At 43.1% G+C, this 26,739-nt stretch overlaps 1 protein-coding gene and 1 long non-coding RNA gene across 3 annotated transcripts in view; one reads left to right on the top strand and one right to left on the bottom strand.

Annotated features, from left to right (window-relative positions):
* LOC130296362 (uncharacterized) overlaps positions 1-20,610 on the bottom strand; it is a 75,999-nt gene extending 55,389 nt beyond the window's left edge. Inside the window, exons 1-2 of the long non-coding RNA XR_008849195.1 lie at positions 20,481-20,610; positions 11,414-11,527 (exon numbers count right to left, since the gene is read on the bottom strand). This is a non-coding gene — a long non-coding RNA (uncharacterized LOC130296362). The remainder of the gene's footprint in view (positions 1-11,413; positions 11,528-20,480) is intronic.
* LOC130296360 (piezo-type mechanosensitive ion channel component 2-like) overlaps positions 16,728-26,739 on the top strand; it is a 141,678-nt gene continuing 131,666 nt past the window's right edge. For both annotated transcript variants that reach the window (XM_056547795.1, XM_056547794.1), the window contains exons 1-3: positions 16,728-16,981; positions 17,061-17,200; positions 17,315-17,410. In XM_056547795.1, coding sequence (XP_056403770.1) covers positions 17,154-17,200; positions 17,315-17,410 — 143 coding nt within the window. In that variant the 5' untranslated portion in view covers positions 16,728-16,981; positions 17,061-17,153. The remainder of the gene's footprint in view (positions 16,982-17,060; positions 17,201-17,314; positions 17,411-26,739) is intronic.

Raw genomic sequence — 26,739 nt, 5'->3', positions numbered from 1 at the left:
CCCACAAAAATAGTGTTTTTTGGTTGCGCCATACATTTTATGATATAATGAGTGATGTCATTACAAAGGACAACTGGTCGCGCAAAAAACAAGCCCCATACTAGTCTGTGGATGAAAATATAAAAGAGTTATGATTTTTAGAAGGCGAGGAGGAAAAAATGAAAACGTAAAAATTAAATTGTCTGAGTCCTTAAGGCCAAAATGGGCTGAGTCCTTAAGGGGTTAAGCCAAAACCAGTGTGATCCTCATAAAGGACAATTATAATGAATAGATTTGGACCGTTTCTCTGTTTTAGGCAACGTTCACACAGTGGAATTTCCGGGCAGAATTCTGCAGAAGATTTCTGCGTGGACATTCCCCAGGAGCAGAGTCCCATTTATTTCAATGGGATTCTGCTGCACTGAATTTCCATGCCAGAAACATCTTCAGATTCCAACATCTGCAGAAAGAATAGTCATGTCTATTCTTTTTGCGGAGTCTGCACAGACATGCATTGTCGTCTATGAGACGGCGCATTTCGGAGTGGTCCTAACGACCTAATAGGGGAATATTTATCAAAACCTATTTAGAGGAAGAGTGGTACAGTTGCTCATAGAAACCAATCAGATAGTTTCTTTTATTTTTATAAAGGCCTCTGAAAAATAAAAGAAGAGATCTGATTGGTAATTAACGGCAAACGGTGCCACTCTTCCTCTACACAGATTTTAGTAAATGTCTCTAATAGTCGTCCTATCAATATTATGCTTAGAGGCTTAACCCCTTAACGACGAGCGCCGTAAATGTAAGTCCTGGTGATGTGGTACTTAACGCACCAGGATGTACATTTACGTCCTAAGCATAACCGCGGGCATCGGAGCGATGCCCGGATCATGCGCGGCAGGTCCCGGCTGCTGATCGCAGCCAGGGACCCGCCGGTAATGGCGGACACCCCCGATCCCACGGATGTCTGTCATTAACCCCTCAGATGCCGTGATCAATACAGATCACGGCATCTGCAGCATCGCGGTCACTTCAATGGATGATCGCATCGCCCGCAGCGCTGCCGCGGCGATCCGATCATCCAGCATGGCAGACGGAGGTCCCCTCACCTGCCTCCGCTGTCTTCCGGGAGTCTTCTGCTCTGATCTGCCTTCCCGCAGACCAGAGCAGAAGATGACCGATAACCCTGATCAGTGCTGTGTCCTATACATAGCACTGAACAGGATTAGCAATCGAATGATTGCTATAAATAGTCCCCTATGGGGACTATTAAAGTGTAAAAATAAAAGTTAAAAAAGTTAAAAAAAAAGTTAAAAAATAAAGTTAAAAAAAATTTGAAAAACCCCCTCCCCAATGAAAACGTAATTTGTCCCATTTTCCCAATTTCACCCCCAAAAGTGTTACCAAATATGTATATAAAATATTTTTTTATCTCCGCGTGCGTAAATATCTGAACTATTAAAATAAAATGTTAATGATACCGTACGGTGAACGGCGTGATCGTAAAAAAAAGTCCAAAATAGCTGGTTTTATATAAGCAAATATTGTATCAATAAAAAGTACAGATCACGGCGCAAAAAAATTGCCCTCATACCGCTGCTTATACAGAAAAATGAAAAAGTTATGGGTCTTCAAAATAGGGGGATTTTAAACGTACTAATTTGGTTAAAAAGTTTGTGATTTTTTTTAAGCGCAACAGTAATAGAAAAGTAGGTTGTCATGGGTATCATTTTAATCGTATTGACCCAAAGAATAAAGAACACATGTCATTTTTACTGTAAATTGTACGGCGTGAAAACGAAACCTTCCAAAATTTGCAAAATTGTGGTTTTCTTTTTAATTTCCCCACACAAATAGTATTTTTTTGGTTGCGCCATACATTTTATGGTAAAGTGAGTGATGGCATTACAACGGACAACTGGTCATGCAAAAAACAAGCCCTCATACTAGTCTGTGGATGAAAATATAAAAGACTTGAAGGCGAGGAGGAAAAATCGAAAACGTAAAAATAAAATTGTCTGCGTCCTTAAGGCCCAAATGGGTTGCGTCCTTAAGGGGTTAATATACTGCATTACTGAGGTATTGCAGTGTACTGTACCAACAAATGGGTGATTTCATGGTGGGGAAAAAAAATGTTTAAAATATTAACAGAACATAATAAAATACAGTAAAAAATTATTTATTGTGAAAAAGAATAATATAAAGACAAATCTTATTGCCATGTTGGGTATGATGTGAATGATAAAATTAAGACATTACCCTATTCACACAGTGAACAACATATAAAAATGAAAAATAAACAGACAATGCCAGAATTCCTGTTTCATTCATCCCATTGTATGTTCCCAAAAATAAAAATAAAAACTGAACTCGCCATTAAATAAAGCAAGCCCTGACAGAGAGGAAAAGTGGTGCAGTTGCCCATAGCAACCAATCAGATTGCTTCTGTGATTTTCAGATGCCTCTTTAACTCCTTAACGACCACAGGCTTATATTTACGCTCATGGTTGGCTCTCGGTATGTGAAGTGTGCTCAGGAGCTGAGTGCGCTTCGTATCTCTGGGGTCCCAAATGCTATCAGCAGCCAGGGCTAATACCGGACATCAACCTTTAGAGGTCGCAATTAAAGTTGATTGCGGCATCTAAACCGGGAGAAAATACTGCCGGTTAGCTCAGCGTAGCTGTTCAGGATCAGGGCATCCCAAACAGCTGAGAGGACAGCAGGCGGGTACTTGCCTTCCTTCCCGTTTTCCGATCAGCATTTGATTACTCCAAGCCTGAGATCAAGGCTTGAGCAATCGAGCGCAGATAACACTGATCAATGCTATGCTATGGCATAGCATTTTTGAGTGTATGCAATCAAACGATTGCATGTAAGAGTCCCATATGGAGGCAAAAAAAAGTGTAAAAAAATTGAATAAATGTGATTTAACCCCTTCCTAAATAAAAGTTTAAATCACCTTCTTTTCCCATAAAAAAAAAATATATATTTAAACAAAAATAAAAACATATGTGGTATTGTCGCATGCGTAAATGTCCAAACTATAAAAATATAATGTTACCTAAACCGGTAACCTAAAAGGTCAATTGCGTACACATAAAAAAATTCTAAAGTCCAAAATTGCATATTTTTGGTCACTTTCTATACCCTAAAAAAATGTATAAAAAGAGATTAAAAAGTCCCATCAAAAAATAAAATAAAAATAAAATAAAAAAGTTATAGGGGTCAGAAGATGACAATTTTAAACATACTAATTTTGGTGCATGTAGTTATAAAAAAATTTAAGCACTGTGTGGACTTAGCCTAAGGTTATTGTAAAGATCTTACTGTAAGGGCTGAGTAGTTGTAGTGGATCCGCTGTCCTGTGTGAACTTTGGCTGAACTGTACCAGAAAGCGGAGTCTAAGGTGCATCTGGTTTTCACCAGAGCCCACGCAAAGCGGGATGAACTTGCTGCGGCAGGTGGCACCCATGTAGCTACCCCTGGCATGATCCGTCCACACAGGTTGCCCAGGTGATGCTTGGCACAGAAGGAGGCAGAGTCAGATGAAGCACGGGTCAGAAGGCAGGCAGCAAGGTAGCGTAGTCAGGTCACGATCAATAAGTCAGGAGGCAGGCGGCAAGGAAGCGTAGTCAGGTCACAGGCGCAAGGTCAGGAGGCAAGCGGCAAAGGAGCAAGGTCAGGTCACAAGCAAGAGGTCAAAAACACAATATGGAACACACTACAGTAACGCTTTCTCTTAGGCACAAGGCACGAAGATACAACACCACACTAGGGAGGTGCCGGACTAATATAGGGTCCGCCCAGCAGGACATCAATTAAGGGCGTACTGGCCCTTTAAATTAGCAACGCCAGCACATGCGCGCCCTAAGGACAGGGGATGCGCGCTGGTGAGGCAAGAACGCAGAGAGGCCGGGGACGGAGGAAGGTAAAGGAATGCCGGGGGCTAGCATGCGGGAGCGCTCCACATAGCGAGTCCCTGAGCCAACAGTATAGACAGAAGGGTTGTGCTCACAGCCGGAGCTTTGCCCCTAGTATCATCCATACACATTACATTGTGAAACATCTGCTTTAGACCTTGTTCATATCTGCGTCGGAGCTCAGTTTGGGACCTGGATCTGTGTCTATATTTGAGCTCCTGTAATTTGATCGAACCCTAAACAGAGCTCAATTCTGATGTGAACCCAGCCTTACAGACATGTAGTCTCACCATATAATCGTGTTTCTGAATTATCATATCCAATTTTCCCTAGCATACAGCATACATATTTCCTAAATCATAGTTACATAGTTAGTACGGTCGAAAAAAGACATATGTCCATCAAGTTCAACCAGGGAATTAAGGGGTAGGGGTGTGGCGCGATATTGGGGAAGGGATGGGATTTTATATTTCTTCATAAGCATTAATGTTATTTTGTTCCATGAATGTATCTAATCCTGTTTTAAAGCTGTTAATTGTTCCTGCTGTGACCAATTCCTGAGGTAGACCGTTCCATAAATTCACAGTCCTCACGGTAAAGAAGGCGTGTCGCCCCTTGAGACTAAACTTATTCTTCTCCAGACGGAGGGAGTGCCCCCTCGTCCTTTGGGGGGGTTTAACCTGGAACAGTTTTTCTCCATATTTTTTGTATGGGCCATTTATATACTTATATACGTTTATCATATCCCCCCTTAAACGTCTCTTCTCAAGACTAAACAATTGTAACTCCTTTAATCGCTCCTCATAGCTAAGATGTTCCATGCCCCATATTAGTTTAGTCGCGCGTCTCTGCACCCTTTCCAACTCCGCAGTGTCCCTTTTATGGACAGGTGCCCAAAACTGAACAGCATATTCCAGGTGAGGTCGTACCAATGCTTTATAGGTGAGGCCGTACCAATGCTTTATATCGAAGGGCCAGTTTCTTTCTGACGTAGATTTGAGCGCTAGAAACCCCTGCACCCCTCAGAGAGTCTACAACAGGATTAAGAAAATTTGTGTACACCTGAGGTGCTTCACAGAAATTAAGGCAAAGAGAGGGTAAAAGCCAAAAATGTCATACCTAACCTAAATATGAAAGTTGCCCCTCATTTTACAGCTGTTCACCCCCACTATGACCCAGTCTATTGGGTTTACTGAGGGTGAAATAGCTGTCAGTTTCTCTTTAATAATTTTTTTTCTGTAACACAGCAGGTATTAACAGAGAATTTCAACCGATTTTTAAAAATCTGCAGTTTTTTTGCAGTACATGTGTGGCCCTAGTGAGCACATAAAAGATCAACATGTGGATTGTGTGCTCTTCTTTTTATTAGGTTGTTTTCCAAGCACCATATTGGGTTTGCAAAAGAGTGTTGAGGTGCCAAAACATAAGAAAAACATCCCCAAAATGCCCCATTTTGGAAGCAACTATTGTAAAGAAATTTATATAAGGGGTAGTGAGTGACCTTATATAAAGATTCCAATATAAAAGTGTTATAGCTTGAATTTTCACATTTTGAAAAAGAACACAAGAGAATGAGCACAAACTTTTGTTATGGTAGTACTCCCTATGTGATCATAAGCTGCTTTTGGGCATGTGGTAGGGCTCAGAAGGAAAGGAGCACCAATTCTCATATTTAGTGCAGATGTTGCAGAAACTATTTTGGGCATAATTTCCATCATTTTTATTTTCTGGTTGACGGAGCTGTGTGAGGTCTAGTTTTTATTGCTACTATTATGGGGTACATATGACTTTTTGATCAGTTTTTAATACATTTTTGAGGAGACAAGATGGAAAATTCTGTTCTTTTTTTGTAAAAAAAATTTTGGAGATTTGCGAGAAAGGGGCATTTTTTTTACACGTTCTTTTTTTATTCTTTTTATTTTTTTTTATTTTTTACATTTATTGTAATTATTATTATTGTATTTTTAATTGCTTTATGTTTTTACTTTTTGTTGTTCAGCTTGGAAATTCTGTTGCGACAGAATCACATTGCTTTCAATGAGATTCTGCTGCATTGTGCACACTGAGGAATTTCCACGGTGGAAACATCCCGAATGCAGCTTCTGCCGAAAGACTTGACATGTCAATTCTTTTGAATACACTATAAAATAGAAAGAGGCAGAGCTTCCCATGGGATGGTATTGCTGGATTCTAGGTGTGTTCGTGTAGGAACAAAAAGTAGCAAAACTGCTCACCTTTGGTAGTTGATGTATGAGCCCCAACTACTGTGTCTGTAGGTATCCAAGGAAATGGTGCCGCTTTTCCGGGGTCGGTCTGGAGAGATTCCAGGCCGATGGTTATAATGGAAAGAGATGCAGGAAGAAAAAAACAGAATGATAGAGCCTGTTTTTACCTGAGGAACAGGCATGTGTAAGCTTTGAAACACATTGTGATTTGGCTTTAATAAAGAAGATTATTATTCAAAGCAACATCTGAGTGGATTGTTCTATGATTTCGTTTTTTTTCCCTGCATCTCTTTCCATGTCAATTCTTTTGGCAGAATCTGCTCAGAAATGCATTGCCGCCTATGAAGACGGTGCATTCCGAGTGGTTCTAGCTATTTGCGGAATGTCAGCCCGTATTTTCCAGTTAGCCTGTAAGACTTAGCCAGTGGCTGGGTCTCATAGACTTCCATAGCTAGCAGACCTGAAGGCTATGACTTGATCTCCTGCTGTAAGGCAATCATCGGAAACCATGTAATTGCATTACAGGGTCACTAATGGGTGACAGAGGGACCCCCTTCTGCTGTCAGTACTGACCATGGCATATATAGGGTTAAGCAGCTAAGCAGTTGCGGAGCACCGTGGACATCATGTACATCATGGTGCTTGAAATTACTGCTTACCTTGATGTACATTTGCATCATGTGAAGGAATTGAAAGCCTAGATGACCGTCGGGGAAAAAGAGGTGTTAGTAAGCACATGGCTTGCTAGGACTAATCATCAGGATTTTAGTATATTTAGCTCTCTTCTTACAAGCTATGTTGCCTGCTGTAGAGAAGAGACGTTCTGAAGGTGTGGACGTACTTGGTATACACAAGTAGGATCTTGCTAGTTTGCCCACAGTAGGATATTTTTCCTTGTTATTCTTCCACCAGCTCAGAGGATTGCCATTCTTCTGGAGAGGCTTCTCAGCATAATAGGACTTGAATTCATTCCTTATTAGTGTTCTTTATATCCTCCTCCATCTGTTGTCGCTCTGTGTCCTGTTTACTCAAGGAGAGAGTCAAGTATCGATGATGCTGATGTTGAAGGCTCAGCGTCAGCTGTAGAACTAGATACTGCAGGACAAGTGGTTTGCTGCTGCACCTCCATGATCTCCATTTCTTTTTAGAACAGTTAGAACAAGCAGCTCTATCTGCACTTTTGTCTACACATTTATCATTTGTTCTGGTGTCCAAAAACTTTAACTTATTAAATCTTGGGTCTAGCACAGTGGAAATAATGACAGTATTTAGGACTTGTTCAGAAAGGATATCACTCCATCTGTTGTGAAGCTTGTCTGTGGCAGTGGCTTGCAAGCTCCTCATGGCTGAAGATTCAAAAGATACACAATCACTGGACCTCGATAACCTCTTGGCAAGTGCAGGCATGGAAGACAGTGTGATGGCTCAGTACAGAAGGTGCCCTTCGGTACCCCTGCCAGTCCTATCAGGCAGATTCAGTCAATGTCCCCTGGCCCACACTCCTCAGAACTCTCTCCACCATATCAAGTTATGTATGGGTTAATGCAAAGTGGTATAATGTATTAATATGTTATTGTGCCTTTAAGAAATGTAAGGTGAACGTGAAGGTAAGCAAGATGAACAGATGACTTATCTGGCCAATGGGATCTCTAAATTGCTACCAGACTTAGCTGGTAAAAGCTAGCCTAGTCAGTCATAGTTGAGGTACAGCTTGAGTGAGGACCTGAGGAGTCTGTGTGATCCAGAAGGAGGCCTGAGGCCTAATCCAGCCAGCACGCTTCTACTTAACCCTGAACCTATAGTGAAAGTCAAAGCTGTAAGGTAGGTCCTAAATCAGTGGGAATTCTAGTCAAGTCCAGTCCAAGCAAAGTCAGGTCAAGTCAAGTCTGTTAATAAAAGTGGCTGCATCTGTCAAGTCAATAGCAACCATAAGTCCCAGCAAGCCGATAAGCTTCCTGAAGTTTACGCTGCTCCTCCCCACAACTGAACTGAGCTGTATAGACTGTAACACCTTGTCTGCCTCAGTAAAAAGCCATTGTTCTGTAACCTTGCATCGGAGCGATTATTTGCCCTGCGCCTTGCCCAGGAATCATCGCCTTGCCCAGGAATCATTGGGAATTAGGTAAACCACGCCCTGGTGTCACAAACACAAAGGGTTAATGCCATCTGCCCTAAGGGTTAATACCATCTGCCCTTCCAACACCCTCACCACAAGAGAGTTGTATAATCTTGCCTGCTCATAAACATAGTGGCATAGAACGTTCCTCAAGAACACTTCATTGTGAGGCCTTAGGTGAAACTTGACCATGAGGCCCTCACTGACGAGATGTCACAACATAGTGTGGGGTGGCAGCACCAAGAAACTGTATTGTGTAAAATACTTGGTAGTGGTGCCAAATAAAAGAGCAAGTCACTACAGCGGCTCCAGATTTACATTTCTGCATTGTTTTTAAACCCTTTTTGCACTCAGTAAAAAGACTCTCTACTGGACTTTTGGCCTTCAGCAAAAAAAAGAATAAAAAAGGGAAAACCTCAAAATCTTTAAAATCTACATAAATCTCCTAAATGGAAACAGCAGAAACAGGACCTTAAGGGACCTTATAGTGATAGACAGGGTGCTCCCTAAGGTTCTGCTGCCCTTTATGTCTTCTCCTACCTGACACTCCCCTGAAGAACCTTCCCCTGTCCTGCCACTCTTCAGCTGCAAGCCCTATAAATATCCAGTCACCCAATTCCCAGAGACTCCCTGTCCTCCCCTCTGTATGGACCCCTCCTCCTGGTTCTCCTTTAATAGGTACCCTTCCTGCAACCCCCACATAGAATCTTCTGTCCCCCAATATAAAGCTTTCCTTCTCTTCTGTCCTTCCTTATAGACACCCTCCTCCCCTTCTGTCAGACCTTATAGACCTCTCCACTCCTCCAGTTCCCCCTTAAAGACCCATCTTCTCCTCCTGCCTTCCTAAATACCCCTTCTCTCTTCCTGTAACCACTTATATGGAGCCCTCTTCCTCTCCTCCTGTTCCCCCTTATAAAGAGCCTTCTTCTCCTCCTGCACACCCTTATATAAAGTCTTCTTTTCCTTCTGTACCCCCTTATATACAGATCCCTCTTCCTCTCCTCCTGTACCCCCTTATATAGAGGCCTCTTCCTCTCTTCCTGTACCCCCTTATATAGAGCCTCTTCTCCTTCTGTACCCCCTTAAATAGAACCCTCTTCCTCTCCTCCTGTCTCACCATATAAAAGCCCTCTTCCTGTCCTCCTGTACCCCCTTATATAGTGGAATCTTCATCTTCTGCTCTAAAATACTTGTCCTCCTCTACCCCCTTACAGCCGTGCTCACTTTAATATTCCCAGTGTCCTACTTTCCCTTATTTCTGTTCCCCCCGCTTTAATTGTCCTGTTACCTGCAGTTTGGTGTCCGTGCTCTCTGGTTCAGCAGTGCTCAGTCTTAGCTCCAGAGCTGCCGGCCATCCTCCTTCGGGCCTGAGCCTGTTCCGGTGCAGGACTTCTAGTGCAGGCCCTGCGCGATGAGATAACATCATCGACTCGCGTTGGGCCTGCACAGTAAGAGCTGCAGAGCTGTGAGTACAGGAGCAGGGATTGTACGCATCGACAATTATTTTACTTTCTTAGGAGGCAAGCTAGGCGGCCGTGAGGCCCCTGCTAATGAGAGGCCTTAGGCGGCCGCCTAACTCGCCTAATAGTAGAGCCGCCTCTGGTCTCCCCTCCAGTGGCATGGTTGTGAGATAGATAGAATTCATCTTTCACTCATCCCCTTTGTAGTTCTAAGGTAAGTCTCAGTTGCTATGCTGGTCCATATGTCTGCAGTGAAGGCAATTCTGCTCATATTAGCGTGAATGAGATCCTTTACATTCTGAAAAGCCTCTTTGTACTTCCTCTCCATTAGTTTGGTGAAATGTGTTCTAGAAGAAAGAGTAAATACAGTGACCATGTTTCTGAATCCTTTGTTTTTAACCATGGACCGTCAGTGATTTACATTTTTAAGATAGAATGTTAGAACTTAAGCTTGTTGTAGTGTACAAGGGGGATTTACATGCACAAATTCTGTCATGGAGCGCTGTCTTCCTGAAATTATTGGAAAGTGATATATTAGGATTATGCAAAAACAGCTATTTCTGTCTAACTTACTCACATTCAGATAGAAAATATGTGAGTAGGTTGGACAGCAAGAGCTTTTTATCTGCATGATACTGAGCATTATTTATTTATTTAATCCTTACTAACTTACTCTGTTAAGCCGACATGTTTTCTTTTCAGGTGATCATTCATAACCATAGTGCTTCCATGCCACGCAAGCTCTGCTTTGCAAACTTTGCAGATGACGACCTTGTTTAAGGGAGATAGCTCATGGCAATAAACTTATCCTCTATCCACAGGATAGGGGATAAGTTTTAGATCGCGGGGGGTCTGGGATCACTGGGAACCCACGCAATCTCCTGTTCCGGCCCTCTGCTCTCCACTGGAGCGGCGCATCATAACCCCCACCCAAATCGGGGGCAGCCACCTCCCCTCCATATGTCTCTATGGGATAGCAGAAGATAGCCGAATGGCTCTCCCATAGAGATATTGTGTATGGTGGGGGCTTGGTGGCCCCTGCTTCAGGCAGGGGTTGTCACAGGGAGAGCAGAGGGCCCAAAAGTTGATCACGGGGGGCCCCAGCGCTTGGCCCTCCCACGATCTAAAACCTGTGGATAGGGGATATGTTTTTTTCCCATGAGACTACTCCTTTAAAGGATATAATGTTAAATGCTCCCATGCTTTAGATGACTTGGTTTGCACGCTTTTTTTTATTACTGAGGTCACTGTGTCATCCATAATGCATTGCTTTTCTGTTAATTGCTAAAAGTAAATGCTAAAATGAGTGGTGGTGGGGGAGTGTTTAGTACTAGGACATACAGAACACTGGTTAATTTACATAATTTACACAGTAGCAGATTACACATTGCAGTCTATCACAACCCCACCACTGGGGGTTAATATAATAGACCTAATAATAGGGACAGAAAAAACAGCAGCAGATTAACAAACTTATCCAGTGGAAACTGGAAAGTACGCCAGCACTTTAGATAAAACATGAAAAGTCTTTAATGAAAAATTCAATAAAATCCATATAGGGTGGCAGAACACCATGGACATACAAAAAAGTACAAAAAGCACAAAAAAAAGCCCCCAGATACAAAGCTGACACGTTTCAGTTCCTCTGACCTTTCCTCATAGCAACTTATCCAGTACTGACTCCCCACACCACTCAACCCAGCCCTTCCTCACCTTGCAGTCTCTCAGGCATGTATGACATCTCTTCTCCACTACTCAGCTTGGAGTTCTTATTTTATCTGTTCTTACAACTACATCACTGGAGGTTAATATTAGACCTAATATGGACTGGAAGAACAATAGCAGATTAAAAAAATGCAGGTAAGTCGCCACCTAGGGGAACATTAGGAGTGGCTAAACAAGCAAATACTTACTTCTTCAATAACCTTTAGTGCACAGTCAAATCACTTCACCTGCAGTATCTAGTCAATCCTTACATTTTCTTTATTTCAGAAATAAAAAAGAAAATCCATCTTGTTTGCATTGCAGCCATTTACATTTGCATTACCACAAGCCATAGTATAGGCCCTATATGTTTTCAGTCCTCTTCATAATACAGTAATCTGGAAAGTATATATCCTGAGTCAGGAGGATATATACACTGCTCAAAAAAAAAGTAAAGGAAACACTTAAACAACACAATGTAACTCCAAGTCAATCACACTTCTGTGAAATCACACTGTCCACTCAGGAAGAAACACTGATTGACAATCAATTTCATATGCTGTTGTGCAAATGGAACAGACAACAGGTGGAAATTATAGGCAATTAGCAAGACACCCCAATAAAGGAGTGGTTCTGCAGGTGGTGACCACAGACCACTTCTCAGTTTCTCTGCTTTCTGGCTGATGTTTTGGTCACTTTTGATTGCTGACGGTGCTTTCACACTACTGGTAGCATGAGACGGAGTCTACAATCCACACATTGGCTCAGGTAGTGCAGCTCATCCAGGATGGCACATCAATGCGAGCTGTGGCAAGAAGGTTTGCTGTGTCTGTCAGCATAGTGTCCAGAGCATGGAGGAGCTACCAGGAGACAGGCCAGTACATCAGGAGACGTGGAGGAGGCTGTAGGAGGGCAACAACCCAGCAGCAGGACCGCTACCTCTGCCTTTGTGCAAGGAGGAACACTGCCAGAGCCCTGCATAATGACCTCCTGCAGGTCACAAATGTGCATGTGTCCACTCAAAAGGTCAGAAACAGACTCCATGAGGGTGGTATGAGGGTCCGACGTCCACAGGTGGGGGTTGTGCTTACAGCCCAACACCGTGCAGGACGTTTGACATTTGCCAGAGAACCCAAGATTGGCAAATTCGCCACTGGTGCCCTGTGCTCTTCACAGATGAAAGCAGGTTCACACTGAGCACATGTGACAGACTGGAGTCTGGAGACGTCGCAGAGAACGTTCTGCTGCCTGCAACATCCTCCAGCATGACCGGTTTGGCGGTGGGGTAGAATTTCTTTGGCAGGCTGCACAGCCCTCCATGTACTTGCCAGAGGTAGCCTGACTGCCATTAGGTATCGAGATGAGATCCTCAGACCCCTTGTGAGACCATATGCTGGTGCGGTTGGCCCTGGGTTACTCCTAATGGAAGACAATGCTAGACCTCATATGGCTGGAGTGTGTCAGCAGTTCCTGCAACAGGAAGGCATTGATACTATGGACTGGCCCGCCCGTTCCCTAGACCGGAATCCGATTGAGCACATCTAGGACATCATGTACCGCTCCATCCACCAACGCCACGTTGCACCACAGACTGTCCAGGAGTTGGCGGATGCTTTAGTCCAGGTCTGGGAGGACATCCCACAGGAGACACCTCATCAGGATCATGCCCAGGTGTTGTAGGGGGGGGGGGGTCATATGGGCACGTGGAGGCCACACACACTACTGAACCTCATTTTGATTTGTTTTCAGGACATTACATCAAAGTTGGATCAGCCTGTAGTGTGGTTTTCCACTTTGATTTTGAGTGTGACTCCATATCCAGACCTCCATGGATTGATATTTAATTTCCATTGATAATTTTTGTGTGATTTTGTTGTCAGCACATTCAACTATGTAAAGACAAAAGTATTTCATACGATTAGTTCATTCATTCAGGTCTAGGATGTGTTATGTGAGGCTGTGAGCTGGACCTAATGCCGCTGTAATTGCCCACTGGCCCCTGGTATTGCCCATATGGCACAGGTAGGTTAGTTTTAGGTCCCGTGCCACTTGAGAAACCTTGGCGTTGGTGTGTGAGCTCAGGTATATCCTTCACATAAGGATATACTGGCTAATGTCTAAATTTTAACATTATTTTGAGGGTTAGTCATATGTTACTGTCTACATCTACCACAGTAGTGAACCTAAATTATTAATTTATTATTCTAGAGTGAAAGCACCGCCAGCATTCAAAAGAGTCCAAAACATCAGCCAGGAAGCATAGGGACTGAGAAGTGGTCTGTGGTCACCACCTGCAGAGCCACTCCTTTATTTGGGTGTCTTGCTAATTGCCTATAATTTCCACCTGTTGTCTGTTCCATTTGCACAACAGCATGTGAAATTGATTGTCAATCAGTGTTGCTTCCTGAGTGGACAGTGTGATTTCACAGAAGTGTGATTGACTTGGAGTTACATTGTGTTGTTTAAGTGTTCCCTTTATTTTTATTTTATTTTTTTGAGCAGTGTACATGACCACTGCATAGTGAAAAGGATAAATGGTGTATTGCAAGTCAACATTGTAAAGCATGTCTATTTGAAAAGTCGCAAAAAAAAATCCACTGTGCCTAAACTGCGCCAAATATAGAGAACAAAACAGTTCTAAATACAATGATAAATGTTCCCCTAAGTCTTTTCATGTAAAGTACTACTACAGTGATCCCTCAACTTACAATGGCCTCAACATTCAATAGATTCAACATACAATGGTATTTTCTGGACCATCGTAAGTTGAAACCAGACTCAACATACAATGTACAGACAGTGCAGATCTGTGAAACATGTCAATGGCTGGAAGATCAGAATGGGCATTCACTGGTAAAACCCCTGTATTACTGAAGTGCATGCACTGACTGATGTCTGGTAGCGCCCCCTACAGTACAGAGAGGTATTACATGTTCTGAACTATTTACCTGTACCAGGGTTAGCTGCTCCTTTGGACACCAGGTGAGGGCGACTCCATTTTACTTTTTTAGGACATTGCGTGTACTGTACAGGACCCTGAAGAAGCTCCTGTCCTCTACATAGACCAGTGTTTCCCAAGCAGGGAGCCTCCAGCTGTTGCAAAACTACAACTCCCAGCATGCCCGGACAGCCAAAGGCTGTCCGGGTATGCTGGGAGTTGTAGTTTTGCAACAGCTGGAGGCTCCCTGCTTGGGAAATACTGACATAGACAGTGTTTTACAGCTCCCAGCAGATCTTTCTTACTTTTATATATAAGGATTTGCTTTCTCTATATTAGTTATCTACTTATTTTTGTTTAACCCTCACTTTTTCCTATTTTTGGATGACATTTTGGTGCCTTTAGAACCAATTACCAGGTTTCCATAGAGTTATGGTCTCAACATACAATGGTTTCAACATACAATGGTCGTCCTGGAACCAATTAATATTGTAACTTGAGGGACCACTGTACTACTATCCTCCTCCTTACCACTATACTGTGTCACTATGAGGACTGAAGGCATATATTGCACATTCAATCTCCTTATGTAAAAAGTACTACAACTACTATTCTCCTCCTGATTACTATAATATGTGAATAGAGTGGAAACAATGAGACTTAAAGCACTTTTTTAACTTCTGGAAGAACTAGTAGATAGATAGTATATGCAATGTGAAAACGAGTTTGGTGCGCTCTGCGGTACAACCCAGAGTGGACTCTCGTGATCTCTTCCATAATCATCTCTCACATATCACTCCCTCTTAGGGTACAGAAAATGTGCTGCACAGTGGGAAATACGCTGTGTATTCTCCGATCAGCATACACAGGGGGCTACCCAGCGGCAGACCTGTGTGTTGAGAGAGGTTTGGGGGCAGGGCCGCATGCCGGTTTGACTGAGTCGCGTGGCCCCACCGGCAAACATCATTAAACACACAGGGCTGCCATCAGAGAATACGCAGCATATTTCCTGCTGCGCATCACATTTTGCGCAGCGTGAAATACGTGGGACCGTACCCTTACTGTTAAACGCAGTGCAAGCAGCAGGGTAGAGGACAGAGGGACAGGTCCTGCAGGATTCTTACTGTGTTGCAGCTTGTATTCTAGATGCGCCATGTTCCTCTGGCTTCCTTTCGTGGTCTGTGGTCAATACAATGACGTTATCCGGCTTCCATTGTGCTCCAGAGGTCTCTAGTGTTTGTGGCCTCCTTCTGCCGCAGCATGTTCGATAACCGGCGTTCTGCCATTTTTTGCCGCACAACTAATTGGAGCGCGATTAATCAATGATGGAAAACGTCGACAACTAATCCAGATATCGATTTTTATTGATAATGTGAAGTAATCATTGCAGCCCTATGAGGCTATATTCACATTTGCACATAAAGGGGGAGATTTATCATTGCTTTTAGAGCATTTTTTTTTGTCCATGCTTAGGTGTAGTTCAGGCGCAAGCAGTATATTTTGAAACTTTTATGCGCCTTTTGATATAGACAGTTTTATTCTTTTTCCCTACCCATAGAAATTTTTCTTTTGGTCACGTATTTATCATTTGCGACTTTTGTCGGAAGTCGCTACTTTGTGGCTATTTTGTGTGCAAAGGTTCTTTTTTAGGTGCAAAGCTGCAGCACCTACCAGTAGGCATGAGAGTAATTTCTACCTTCCACAATTCAACCTTTAACCCCTTGTGGACGACAGGGTCCCACTCCTCTTCCATGACACGTGCTCAGGGGCTGAGTGCGGGTCATTGCTGGGCAGTCCTGGCGGCTATCTGCCACCAGGACCCATCTCTAATGCCAGACATCACGGATCACGGTGATGCCCAGCTTTAACCCCTTAGACACCACAATCAAATTTGATCGTAGCGTCTAAAATGCAAGTAAAAATGTCCAGGCAGCTCTGTGAAAGTAAGTAAAAACACCTAACCTGCCAAATTCAGGACCCGGGAAAGTGTCTACTTCCCTCCCTCACAAGCGTCTAGAAGAAGTGTATGTGGTAGAGCTTTTCCCACCACAGCAGAGCTGCACAAAATTCATCATCCTGCTGCACCGTCTTGATAAATAAGATGCACGCTAGTCAAACCCACCACCCAAATAAATGTGGGAAAATAGCTCTACCGTAGACATTCTTTGATAAATCTGGGCCATATTCTTTGTACCAATCACTTGCCTTATGTGTGAATTGTGAAACTATTTTTGTATGAAAAGAACAGAAACCTGACCCACTTGTGGCAGGTATAAATGTAATTTTTACACCAATAATCGTATATTAATGGAAATGCTCTTCTTCAAGTCAGTAAGAAATGTATTTTTTATAATAACACAAGCGTTTCTTTTCCTCTTTGTAGGACTTGCCTTTCCCTTCCCTAAGCTTTGTCTGAAGGCTTAATCTATCTATATGCAGTATTCCACCGTGAGCAGCTTGTTTGTGTACAACAGAGACTGGGGAAGGTGAAGCGGGAGATATAATAGCATTGTCCGGAGAGCAGTGGAATGTGAGGGCATCTGGATCAATATGTTCCTTCCCTCTGCTCGCAGGCACCTCCCTCAGCTCTCTGAAGACCTCTCACTCCCAGCTTCTCCCTGACCAGTCTGGACACTCAGGTGGGTCTCCTCTCTTCACCTATTCTAGACAATCCTAATTAAACCACAAAAGTTAAATTCCAATGTTCTACTTTCTAAGGCGTTCAAGATGTCCACCTTAGTGTGACCAGACTGCTTGGCCCAACCTAACCTGCCTCTGCTGATTGGCATAGAGAATGGCAAATGAACTATTATGCGGACTGGTCTTCCGTTTCCTCCTTCCATGCTGCTTACTGGCAGGTAGGTATCGAAATCCACAATACTACTTTAGCCTCAAATTATTCATAAAATGTGTTTTCTATGACTATTACATTCTAAGAATTGATCTAATTTCACTTTTGTTGCATCCTGAAGCAATTTGCATCCGCTTCAATGGGTTCTCCGTCATCTATTTTGTGTACCTGATGCTTATCCCTCTTCTATCAAAACCAACCTACGCTACAATGAAAGGTAGATTTGCACCCTTTTCTCTGTTTCTCTCCCTTGCTTTTGGCTGAAAATACTGACCAAAATACAACAGCTAACCCAGCCTAATTTTTTGTATCTTTCTGTAACGTTTTGTAAATTTTCTTTTGACATATATTTTTTTTTACTAAAGATTTGTGTTTGTAAATAGAGTATTATCTTTGGATATCAATGGTATTATGGTATATTTATCACTGCTTTTTATTCATACTATGGGTCCCTGGTTGCACTGTTTAGTAACTTTCTGTAACGTTTTGTAAAAAAAAAAAAATATATATATATATATATTTTTTTTTATGAAAAGTTGTGTTTGTTAATAGAGTATTCTTTTGTATCTAAATAGTATTATGGTATTTTTATTACTAGTTTTTATTTATAATATTGGTTCCTGGATGAACGGTGTAGTAGCTATTTGCTAGGAATGTTTATCATCATCATCATGTCCCTTAGTCTATATTGTATGACTGCTTTGAATACGTTTTTTTTTTTTTTTTTCTTTAATAAACTGGCAACAAATCCTCATAAGACCATTTTAAAGGCGACTTATGGGTGTGTGTTACATTGTCCAGGATTTGTTATGCAGTTTTTGAGCCAAAGCCAGATGTGTATTCAGAAGTAATGGGAAATATAAAGGAAGGACTCATACTTCTATTCCTTCTGGATCCACTTCTGGCTTTGGCCCCGTTCACACTACGGAATCTCCGCGGAATTTCCGGGTGCAATTCCGCGGGCGCAATTCCGAAGTGTGAACTTTAACATTAGTGTCAATGGGTCTCCGCGAGACCCGTTCACACTGCGGAATTTCAGCGGCGGACATTTCTGCTGCTGAAAGTGTTTTGCGCAAAGAAAGAACGGGATTCCGCGAGCACTGCATAGCCGTCAATGGTGGCGGCTTAGTGCCCCGCGGCCTTAGTGCCGAAGAAACTCCAGCGGCGGCCGCCAGGCGGTACCTCCGCTCGCGGAATTCGGCCGCGAGAATTCCGCAGTGTGAACGGGGCCTTTGGCTCGAAAACTGCAGTGGCAGTATTCCAAAAAACGCCAGAGAAAAACCTGTGTGGAAACCTAGCCTAACACTTCATAAACGGAGGACACACACATAAAGGAAAGACTGAGACTTCAGTTTTTTACTCCATTCTTTGTTGTGGATTCCAAAACTGTATCTAAAAGCCTGAATGTGGGAATCAACTAAAAATAATCAAAAAAGAAAACACCCCTGTCCTAAAACATCACAGGCATTGTAGGTCAAGGTTCATGTGGTGTGGTGCCTATACTGTCGAGGGGCTCAGATATGTGGCACTCTGCATTTTGTGAGTAGGGTCACATGTCATGTATAGTATTTGCTGCAGATTTTTCTCATAGAATTTTCATGTAGAAAATCTGCACTGTTCCGAGTAGCAGTAAAGGGGATGATAAAATCTTTATGGAAATTGACCTGCGGTGTAGATTTTAGATCCACAGTATGTCAGTTTTTCTCAAGTTTCATTGTGTCAAAACCCACAATAAATCTGTAGTATTGTGGATTTGGCTGAGCAACGAACTCTGCAGTTGTAGATTTTCAAACCCTTTTGTGCGATTTATGAATCTTTTTTTTTTAACTTGTTGGTGGTCTGTTTTGCATTTTGTTGGGCAATGTTGGTTCTGCATGTTTTTTTAAACTTAGTGATTTCTGAAGACTTATCTTTGTAGGCCAATTTATGTTTAACGTTTATTAGTGTATCATTTGTGATTTAAAATAAATACACAAAATTACAACAGAATAGTTGAATCAAATATCAATAGGATAAAGAAACAGTTGTAAAAAAAAAAAAAAAAAAAAAAGATAAAACAAGACTAATATGTAGGAATGAGAATATTCTCATTCCTAAATATTAACCCCTTAAAGACGGGAGCATTTTTTGCACATCTGGTCACTGTCACTTTAAACATTAATAACTCTGGGATGCTTTTACTTTTCATTCTGATTCCGAGATAGTTTTTTCGTGACATATTCTACTTTATGTTAGTGGTACATTTTTGTCAATACTTGCATCATTGCTTGGTGAAAAATTCTAAAATTTGATGAAAAATGTAAAAATGTTTTATTTTTTTTTAACTTTTAAACTCTCTGCTTATAAGGAAAATGGACATCCCAAATAAATGATATATTGATTCACATATACAATGGGGGACATGTATCATTGCATTTAGACCATTTTTCACGTCTACAAATTTTGCGCAATTGCGCTTTTTTTGCATAGAGCTGCGTTTTTCTTGGTGGACAGCTTTCTAAAGTTGTCACCAGTTTGGTCTACCGTACACCACCTAATCCAGTGGACTGGTATTTATCAATTGCGCAAAAAAAAAGTAGATGTTTTTTTTTGCGCAATTGCGCTTTTTTGCAAGTAAAGTAGTCTAAACCTAAGAGTGCTAGCAAGGACTCGTAGAAAATGGCAGACGGTGGAAGATGCAGGTGGGGGAGGCAGGAGCCGTCTCTCAGCACTGCAGTACTACAACTACTCCCATCATGGGACAGAATCTGTCCCATAATGGGAGTAGTTGTAGTACCACAGCGCTGAGAGACGCACATCCCCCGTCTGCGGGACTCTATTGTGACTGTTAGGACTACTACTCCCATCATGGATAGACTCTGTCCATGATGGGAGTTGTAGTCCTCGGGCTGAAGGACAGATCGCAGCAGGTCATTCTCCAGAGACCCGCTGCGATCTGCATTTATTAACTTAAAAAGCCGGCGGTATATGCGGCTCCACTGCGCTGCCGCCGCCTCCCGTATACAGATGTCACGATTCATAATCCCCGCCTCCGAGAGACAGGAGCTCTGATTGGTGGAAAGCTATTCACCACTATTAGCCAATCAGAGCTCCTGTCTTCTGGTGGGGATTATGAATTGTGACAGGTCTATACAGGGGAGCGAGTGGAGCCGCTTCTACAGTATATAATTGTTATGTGTACTGCCCCCCCCCCCCCCCCCCAGACTAATACTGACCCCTTCTATAGTGAGCGCTGGGACCGCTGTGTGATTGACAGGTCCCCAGCGCAAGTGTCCGGCCCCACTGACCTTTATATGTTATAAATCTTTATGATACACACTGCCCGTCCTCCTCTTCATTCTTCTGATACCGGAGTCGCGCGGCTTCTGTATCATAGTCTATAGACAGAGCGCCCCCTCCCTGCCTCCACACTGCACGGGGCTGGGGTCAGACAACGGCAGGGGCGCTCTGACTATAGTGAAAGCAGAAGCCGCGCGTCTCCGGTATCAGAAGAAATAAGAGGAGGACGGGCAGTGTGTATCATAAAGATTTATAACATATAAAGGTCAGTGGGGCCGGACACTTGCGCTGGGGACCTGTCAATCACACAGCGGTCCCAGCGCTCACTATAGAAGGGGTCAGTATTAGTCTGGGGGGGGAGGGGGGGGGTACAGTACACATAACAATTATATACTGTAGAAGCGGCTCCACTCGCTCCCCTGTATAGACCTGTCACAATTCATAATCCCCACCAGAAGACAGGAGCTCGGATTGGTGTATAGTGGTGAATAGCTTTCCACCAATCAGAGCTCCGGTCTCCCGGCGGCGGGGATTATGAATCGTGACATCTGTATACGGGAGGAGGGGGGGGAGTGCAGCGTTGCCGCAGGCTTTTTAAGTTAATAAATGCAGATCGCAGCGGGTCTCTGAAGAATGACCTGCTGCGATCTGTCCTTCAGCCCGAGGACTACAACTCCCATCATGGACAGAGTCTGTTCATGATGGGAGTAGTAGTCCTAACAGTCACAATACAGTTTCACAGCTGGGGGATGTGTAAGAGCCATCCCTCAGCACTGCAGTACTACAACTACTCCCATCATGGGACACAAAATTTCCCATGATGGGAGTAGCAGTCCAAGGGCAGACTGACGGATCTCAGGGGTCTCACTCTTGAGACCCCTTGCAACTTCTCCGCCCCTGCCCCCTAGTGATGACAGCATTAGGGTGCGGAGCTTCACAGTCCAGGGCTGAAGCCAGGGTGGTAAGTATGGCTCTGTTCTCATTATGCGTTTTGCATAATGGGAACAGAGCCTTTTTGGCAGTGTGTTCCCAAACAGGGAGACTCCAGCTGTTGTTTACCTACAGCCCCCATGATGGGAGTTGTAGTTTAGCAACAATTGGAGGCTCCCTCTTTAGGAACACACTGCATTATGTGCGCTTTACCCAGGGGAAAGCGCCAAAAATGTACTGACCCATTTTTCGTGTTTTTATTTTCTTGTCATTTCAGATAAGTGAATGCAGAGGACTACCTGAGATTCGGTGGAGTGTGACGATGACTAGCATTTTTTTAAATTTCAATAAAAGGGTTAACGAGGGCTGTGGGGGGAGTGTTTTTTTAAATCCATTTTTTATTTCATGTGTTGTGTTTTTTATAATTGAAATTTCAGGCTTAGTAGTGGAAACCGTCTTGTAGACGGAATCTTTTACTAAGCTGGGCTTAGCGTTAGCCCCGAAAACAGCTAGCGCTAACCCCCAATTATTACCCCGGTACTCACCGCCACAGGGGTGCCGGGAAGAGCCGTTACCAACAGGCCCGGAGCATCAAAAATAGCGCTCCTTGGCCTAGGCGGTAACAGGCTGGGGTTATTTAGGCTGGGGAGGGCCAGTAACAATGGTCCTCGCCCATCCTGGTAATGTCAGGCTGTTGCTGATTGGTTGGTGTCTGATTGACACTGAAAATATGGGGAAGCCTATGTGTTGTTTTTTTTTGTAATAAAAAAAAGTGTGTGGTTCCCCATATTTTCAGTGTCAGTCAGATACCAACCAATCAGCAACAGCCTGACGTTACCAGGGTGGGCGAGGACCATTGTTACTGGCTCTCCCCAACCTAAATAACCCCAGCCAGGAGCGCTATTTTTGACACTCCAGGCCTGTTGGTACTGGCTCTTCCCGGCAACCCTGTGGCGGTGGGTAACGGGGTAATAATTGGGGGTTAGCGCTAGCTGTTTTTGTGGCTAACGCTAAGCCCGGCATTGAAAAAAAAATGTATTTAAAAAAACAAAACACTCCCCACACAGCCCTCATTAAACCTTTTATTGACATTAAAAAAAAGCTGGTCATCATCGCAATACACTGAATCTGACGTAGTCCTCCCCATTCACGTGTCTGAAATGAGAGAAAAAAAAGTTGAGGACATCATTTGCGATCTCACCTGGTGAGTGTGCCCATACTGCAGTATGTAACAGGGGGCCTCCAATTGTTCTTGTCTGCCTACTGTATCCTGTATATACAGTCATCTATAGATGGCTGTATATACAAGAGAGCGCACAAAGATTTAACTATGAGCTGCAGTGTGGGTTAACTCTTTCCTTGCTGGGCTCCTGTATAGTATACATGGATACACTATGCCCCCTGTATACTATACAGCGGGCGGAGGTAAGTAGTGATGCTCTGCACCCTGTATATGTATATGCTATACATCACTCCTTACCTCCTTACACTCCGTGGGGCGGGCGCTCTGCATCCGACCCATGGAGTAGTACCTGCAGTGAAAAAAATGCACACAGGGTACAAAAATGTTTGTTTCCGCACACCAGCAAAAATGCAAGAAAAAACACAAGGGGGGGGGGGGGGGGAGATTAATCAAAACCTATGTAGAGCAATGAAAGATTGCTCCTTTCATTTTTGTAAAGAAGCAATCTGATTGGTTGCCATGGGCAACTGCACTACTCTTCCTCTGTACAGTTTTTGATAAATCTCCCCCAAGAAAAATTACCAAAATGCAGGAAAAGCTGGGACCGTTTTTCAGGCGTTTTTGCTGGTGGACAAAAAAAACCTCAGTGGAATCCTGAAAAACAATAGAACAAAAGACCAGCGTCCAGGAAACACCACTATTCCTGTGAGGTGTAGAACAGGTCTACAAATAGAACTGTGTGGAGATTTAGACCATTGCACGAAATTTATCATGGGGCTTGCACAAGTTTGATAAATTTGGAGAAATTGCTCCAAATTTAGACCAACCAAAATGATCTACAAAAAACGTCTACCAAAAACAACATTGATACATCTCCCCCAATATGTCTACTTTATGTTGGCATCATAAATTTGACATATTTTCACTTTTGGAAGACACCAGAGGGCTTCAAAGTTCAGGGGCCTTCATATTAGAAATATCCCATAAATGACCCCATTATAAGAACTGCACCCCTCAAAGTATCTAAAATGGCATTCAGAAAGTGTGTTAACCCTTTAGGTGTTTCATAGAATAGCAGCAAGGTGAAGGAGAAAATTCAAAATCTTCATTTTTTACACTCGCATGTTCTTTTTGCATTTTTACAAGGGGTAAAAGGAGAGAAATCCCCCAAAATTTGTAACCCAATTTTTCTCAAGTAAGGAAATACCTCATATGTGCATGTCGTGTTCTGTGGGTGCACTAGAGGGCTCAGAAGGGAAGGAGCGACAATGGGATTTTGGAGAGTGAATTTTGCTTAAATGGTTTTTGGGGGACATGTCACATTTAGGAAGCCTCTATAGTGCCAGAACAGCAAAAAAACAAACAAAAAAAAACACATGGCATACTATTTGGGAAACTACACCTCTCAAGGAACATAACAAGGGGTAAAGTGAGCCTTAACACATCACAGGTGCTTGACGACTTTTCGTTAAAGTCACTAAAATGCATTTTTTTCCCCAAATTTTACATTTTTTACACGGGGTAATAGGAGAAGATGCCCCCCAAAATTTGTAACCCCATCTCTTCTGAGTATGGAAATACCCCATGTGTGGACGTCAAGTTTGGTCACATTTGGCTTTTGGAAAACAAATTTTGCTGAAATGGTTTTTGGGGGGAATGTCGCATTTAGGAAGCCCCTATGGTACCAGAACAGCAAAAAAAAAAACAAATGGCATACTATTTTGGAAACTACACCCCTTAAGGAACGTAACATGGGGTACAGTGAACCTTTACACCCCACAGGAGTTTGAAAAAATTTCCGCTAAATTTGGACGTGAAAATGAAAAATGCAATTTTTTCACTAAAATGCTGGTGTTACCCCAAATTTTTCATTTTCACAAGGAGTAATAGGAGGAAAAGCCTCCCAAAATTTGTAACCCCATTTCTTCTGAGTATGGAAATGCCCCATGTGTGGATGTAAAGTGCTCTGCAGGCGACTGCAATGCTCAGAAGAGAAGGAGCGCCACTGAGCTTATAGAGAGAGAATTTGTTTGGAATGGAAGTCGGGGGCCATGTGCGTTTACAAAGCCCCTCCGTGGTGCTAGAACAGTGGACCCCCCCCACATGTGACCCCATTTTGGAAACTACACCCCTCACAAAATGTAATAAGGGGTGCAGTGAGTATTTACACCCCATTGATGTTTGACAGATCTTTGGAACAGTGGGCTGAGCAAATGAAAAATTACATTTTTCATTTTCACAGATCACTGTTCCAAAAATCTGTCAGACATCTGTGAGGTGTAAATGCTCACTGCATTTTGTGCCTTCAGTTGTTGCAAAACTACAACTCTCAGCATGCACTGACAGACGAAGGGCATGCTGGCAGTTGTAGTTATGCAACAGCTGGAGGCACATTACTACAACTCCCAGAATGCCCTTTGGCTGTCCGTGCATGCTGAGAGTTGTAGTTATGCAACAGCTGGAGGCACACTTAAAAAAAGTGCCTCCAGCTGTTGCATAACTATAACTCCCAGCATGCACAGACAGCCAAAGGGCATGCTGGGAGTTGTAGTTGTGCCTCTACCTGTTGCAAAACTACAACTCCCAGCATGCCTTTTGGCTGTGCATTCTGGGAGTTGTTGCTTAGCAACAGAAGGAGGGGAACAGGCCTCACCTCCTGCTGTATCCTGCCGCCTCCGCTGCTCCTGCCATCCCAATCCTGCCGCTGCCTGAGGGGACCCCTGCTGAACTCTGCCGAGGTAAGGAAGGCCCCGATTGCCGCCTCGATCAACGGTAATCATCGCTAGAGCTGGGCGGTATACCGTTTCATACCGAATACCGGTGTGTTTTTGTCTTACGATATGAATTTTTCACATACCGCAATACCGTTTCCATAGCAACCAACTCCAATGTGTGATGGTGTAGAGAAACGTCCAGCCACACAGCGTCTCTGGGAAGTGTAGTCAGAAATGCAATGAACTGACTGTGAGGAGCTGGGAGGGGACTACAACTCCCGGCAGGCACGTGACCACATGATCGTGAGGTGGCACCCATGCCACCTCACTCCTGCTGGTAAAGGTGGCGTCCGAGATGGCACCTATCACCCTTTTTTCCGGGTCACCGGAGACCCGATTGACCTCTAATCGCCAGTCTGAATTGACATGGGGGGGGGGGGGGGTTACACGGGGTGCCAACTGGAATTCCCACGGGCCTACAGGTACGCCCTGGGTCCTTAAGTACAGGACTTTTTTTTAAACTGTTTGTCCTATCAATAGTTTATTAACCTATTATCACTGGATCTGGAGCAAAGGCCCTGCTCAGATACCAGCTTCTGTATTTATTTATTTATTCATTCAATAAATTACGCTATTTTTCATGAAACCAGCTACATCATATTTCTCTATTTATATTAAGGTACTATACACCTTACTATATTCCTTCATTCCTTGAGGTTTGATTTCCATTTCACTTGCTTTTATTTTTCCACAGTTTTTTTTTCAAAAAGTAAAAAAAAAAAATACGCCACAAATGCCACCATTTTTTTTCTTTTGTTAAACACTGCAGCCAGTTGTAAGTCAGTATGGTATTTTTTTCACTCCTCTTTGGCCATAAATGCCATAAAAAAACATGTGGGTTTAGCATTGCTGTTTTTTCCTTACTACTTCAATATAAATCTTAGAGTCACATGATAAAACAGTTATATGACTGGTTATGATAAAAACACAGGGGGAAAAACCCAAGAAAAAAAATGAACGCCAAGACTAAAACCAACTATTTGTGGGGAAAAAAACGCCACAAAAACTGCATCTTGACTGACTGCCCATTTTTTCTTCAAGTGAAAAAAATGCCTGGAAAAAAACCCATTTGGAAACCTAGCCTAATTCTGGCACAATTTAAAGGGGAACTTAAGTGGAAAAAAATATTGTTTTCAAATCAACTGGTGGCAGAAAGTTTTTGTGAATTACTTTTATTAAAAAATCTTAATCCTTCCAGTACTTATCAGCTGCTGTATACTGGAGAGGAAGTTATATAGTTCTTTCCTGTCTGACCACAGTGCTCTCTGCTGCCATATCTGTCCATGTCCAGAACTGTCCAGAGTAGGAGAGGTTTGCTAATCGTTCCTGCTCTGGACAGTTCCTGAGACAGACAGAGGTGTCAGCAGAGAGCACTGTGGT

This window comes from Hyla sarda, chromosome 12, assembly GCF_029499605.1.
Source record: "Hyla sarda isolate aHylSar1 chromosome 12, aHylSar1.hap1, whole genome shotgun sequence".
NCBI classification, from domain to species: domain Eukaryota; kingdom Metazoa; phylum Chordata; class Amphibia; order Anura; family Hylidae; genus Hyla; species Hyla sarda.
This window is presented reverse-complemented; position numbering and strand designations above follow the sequence as displayed.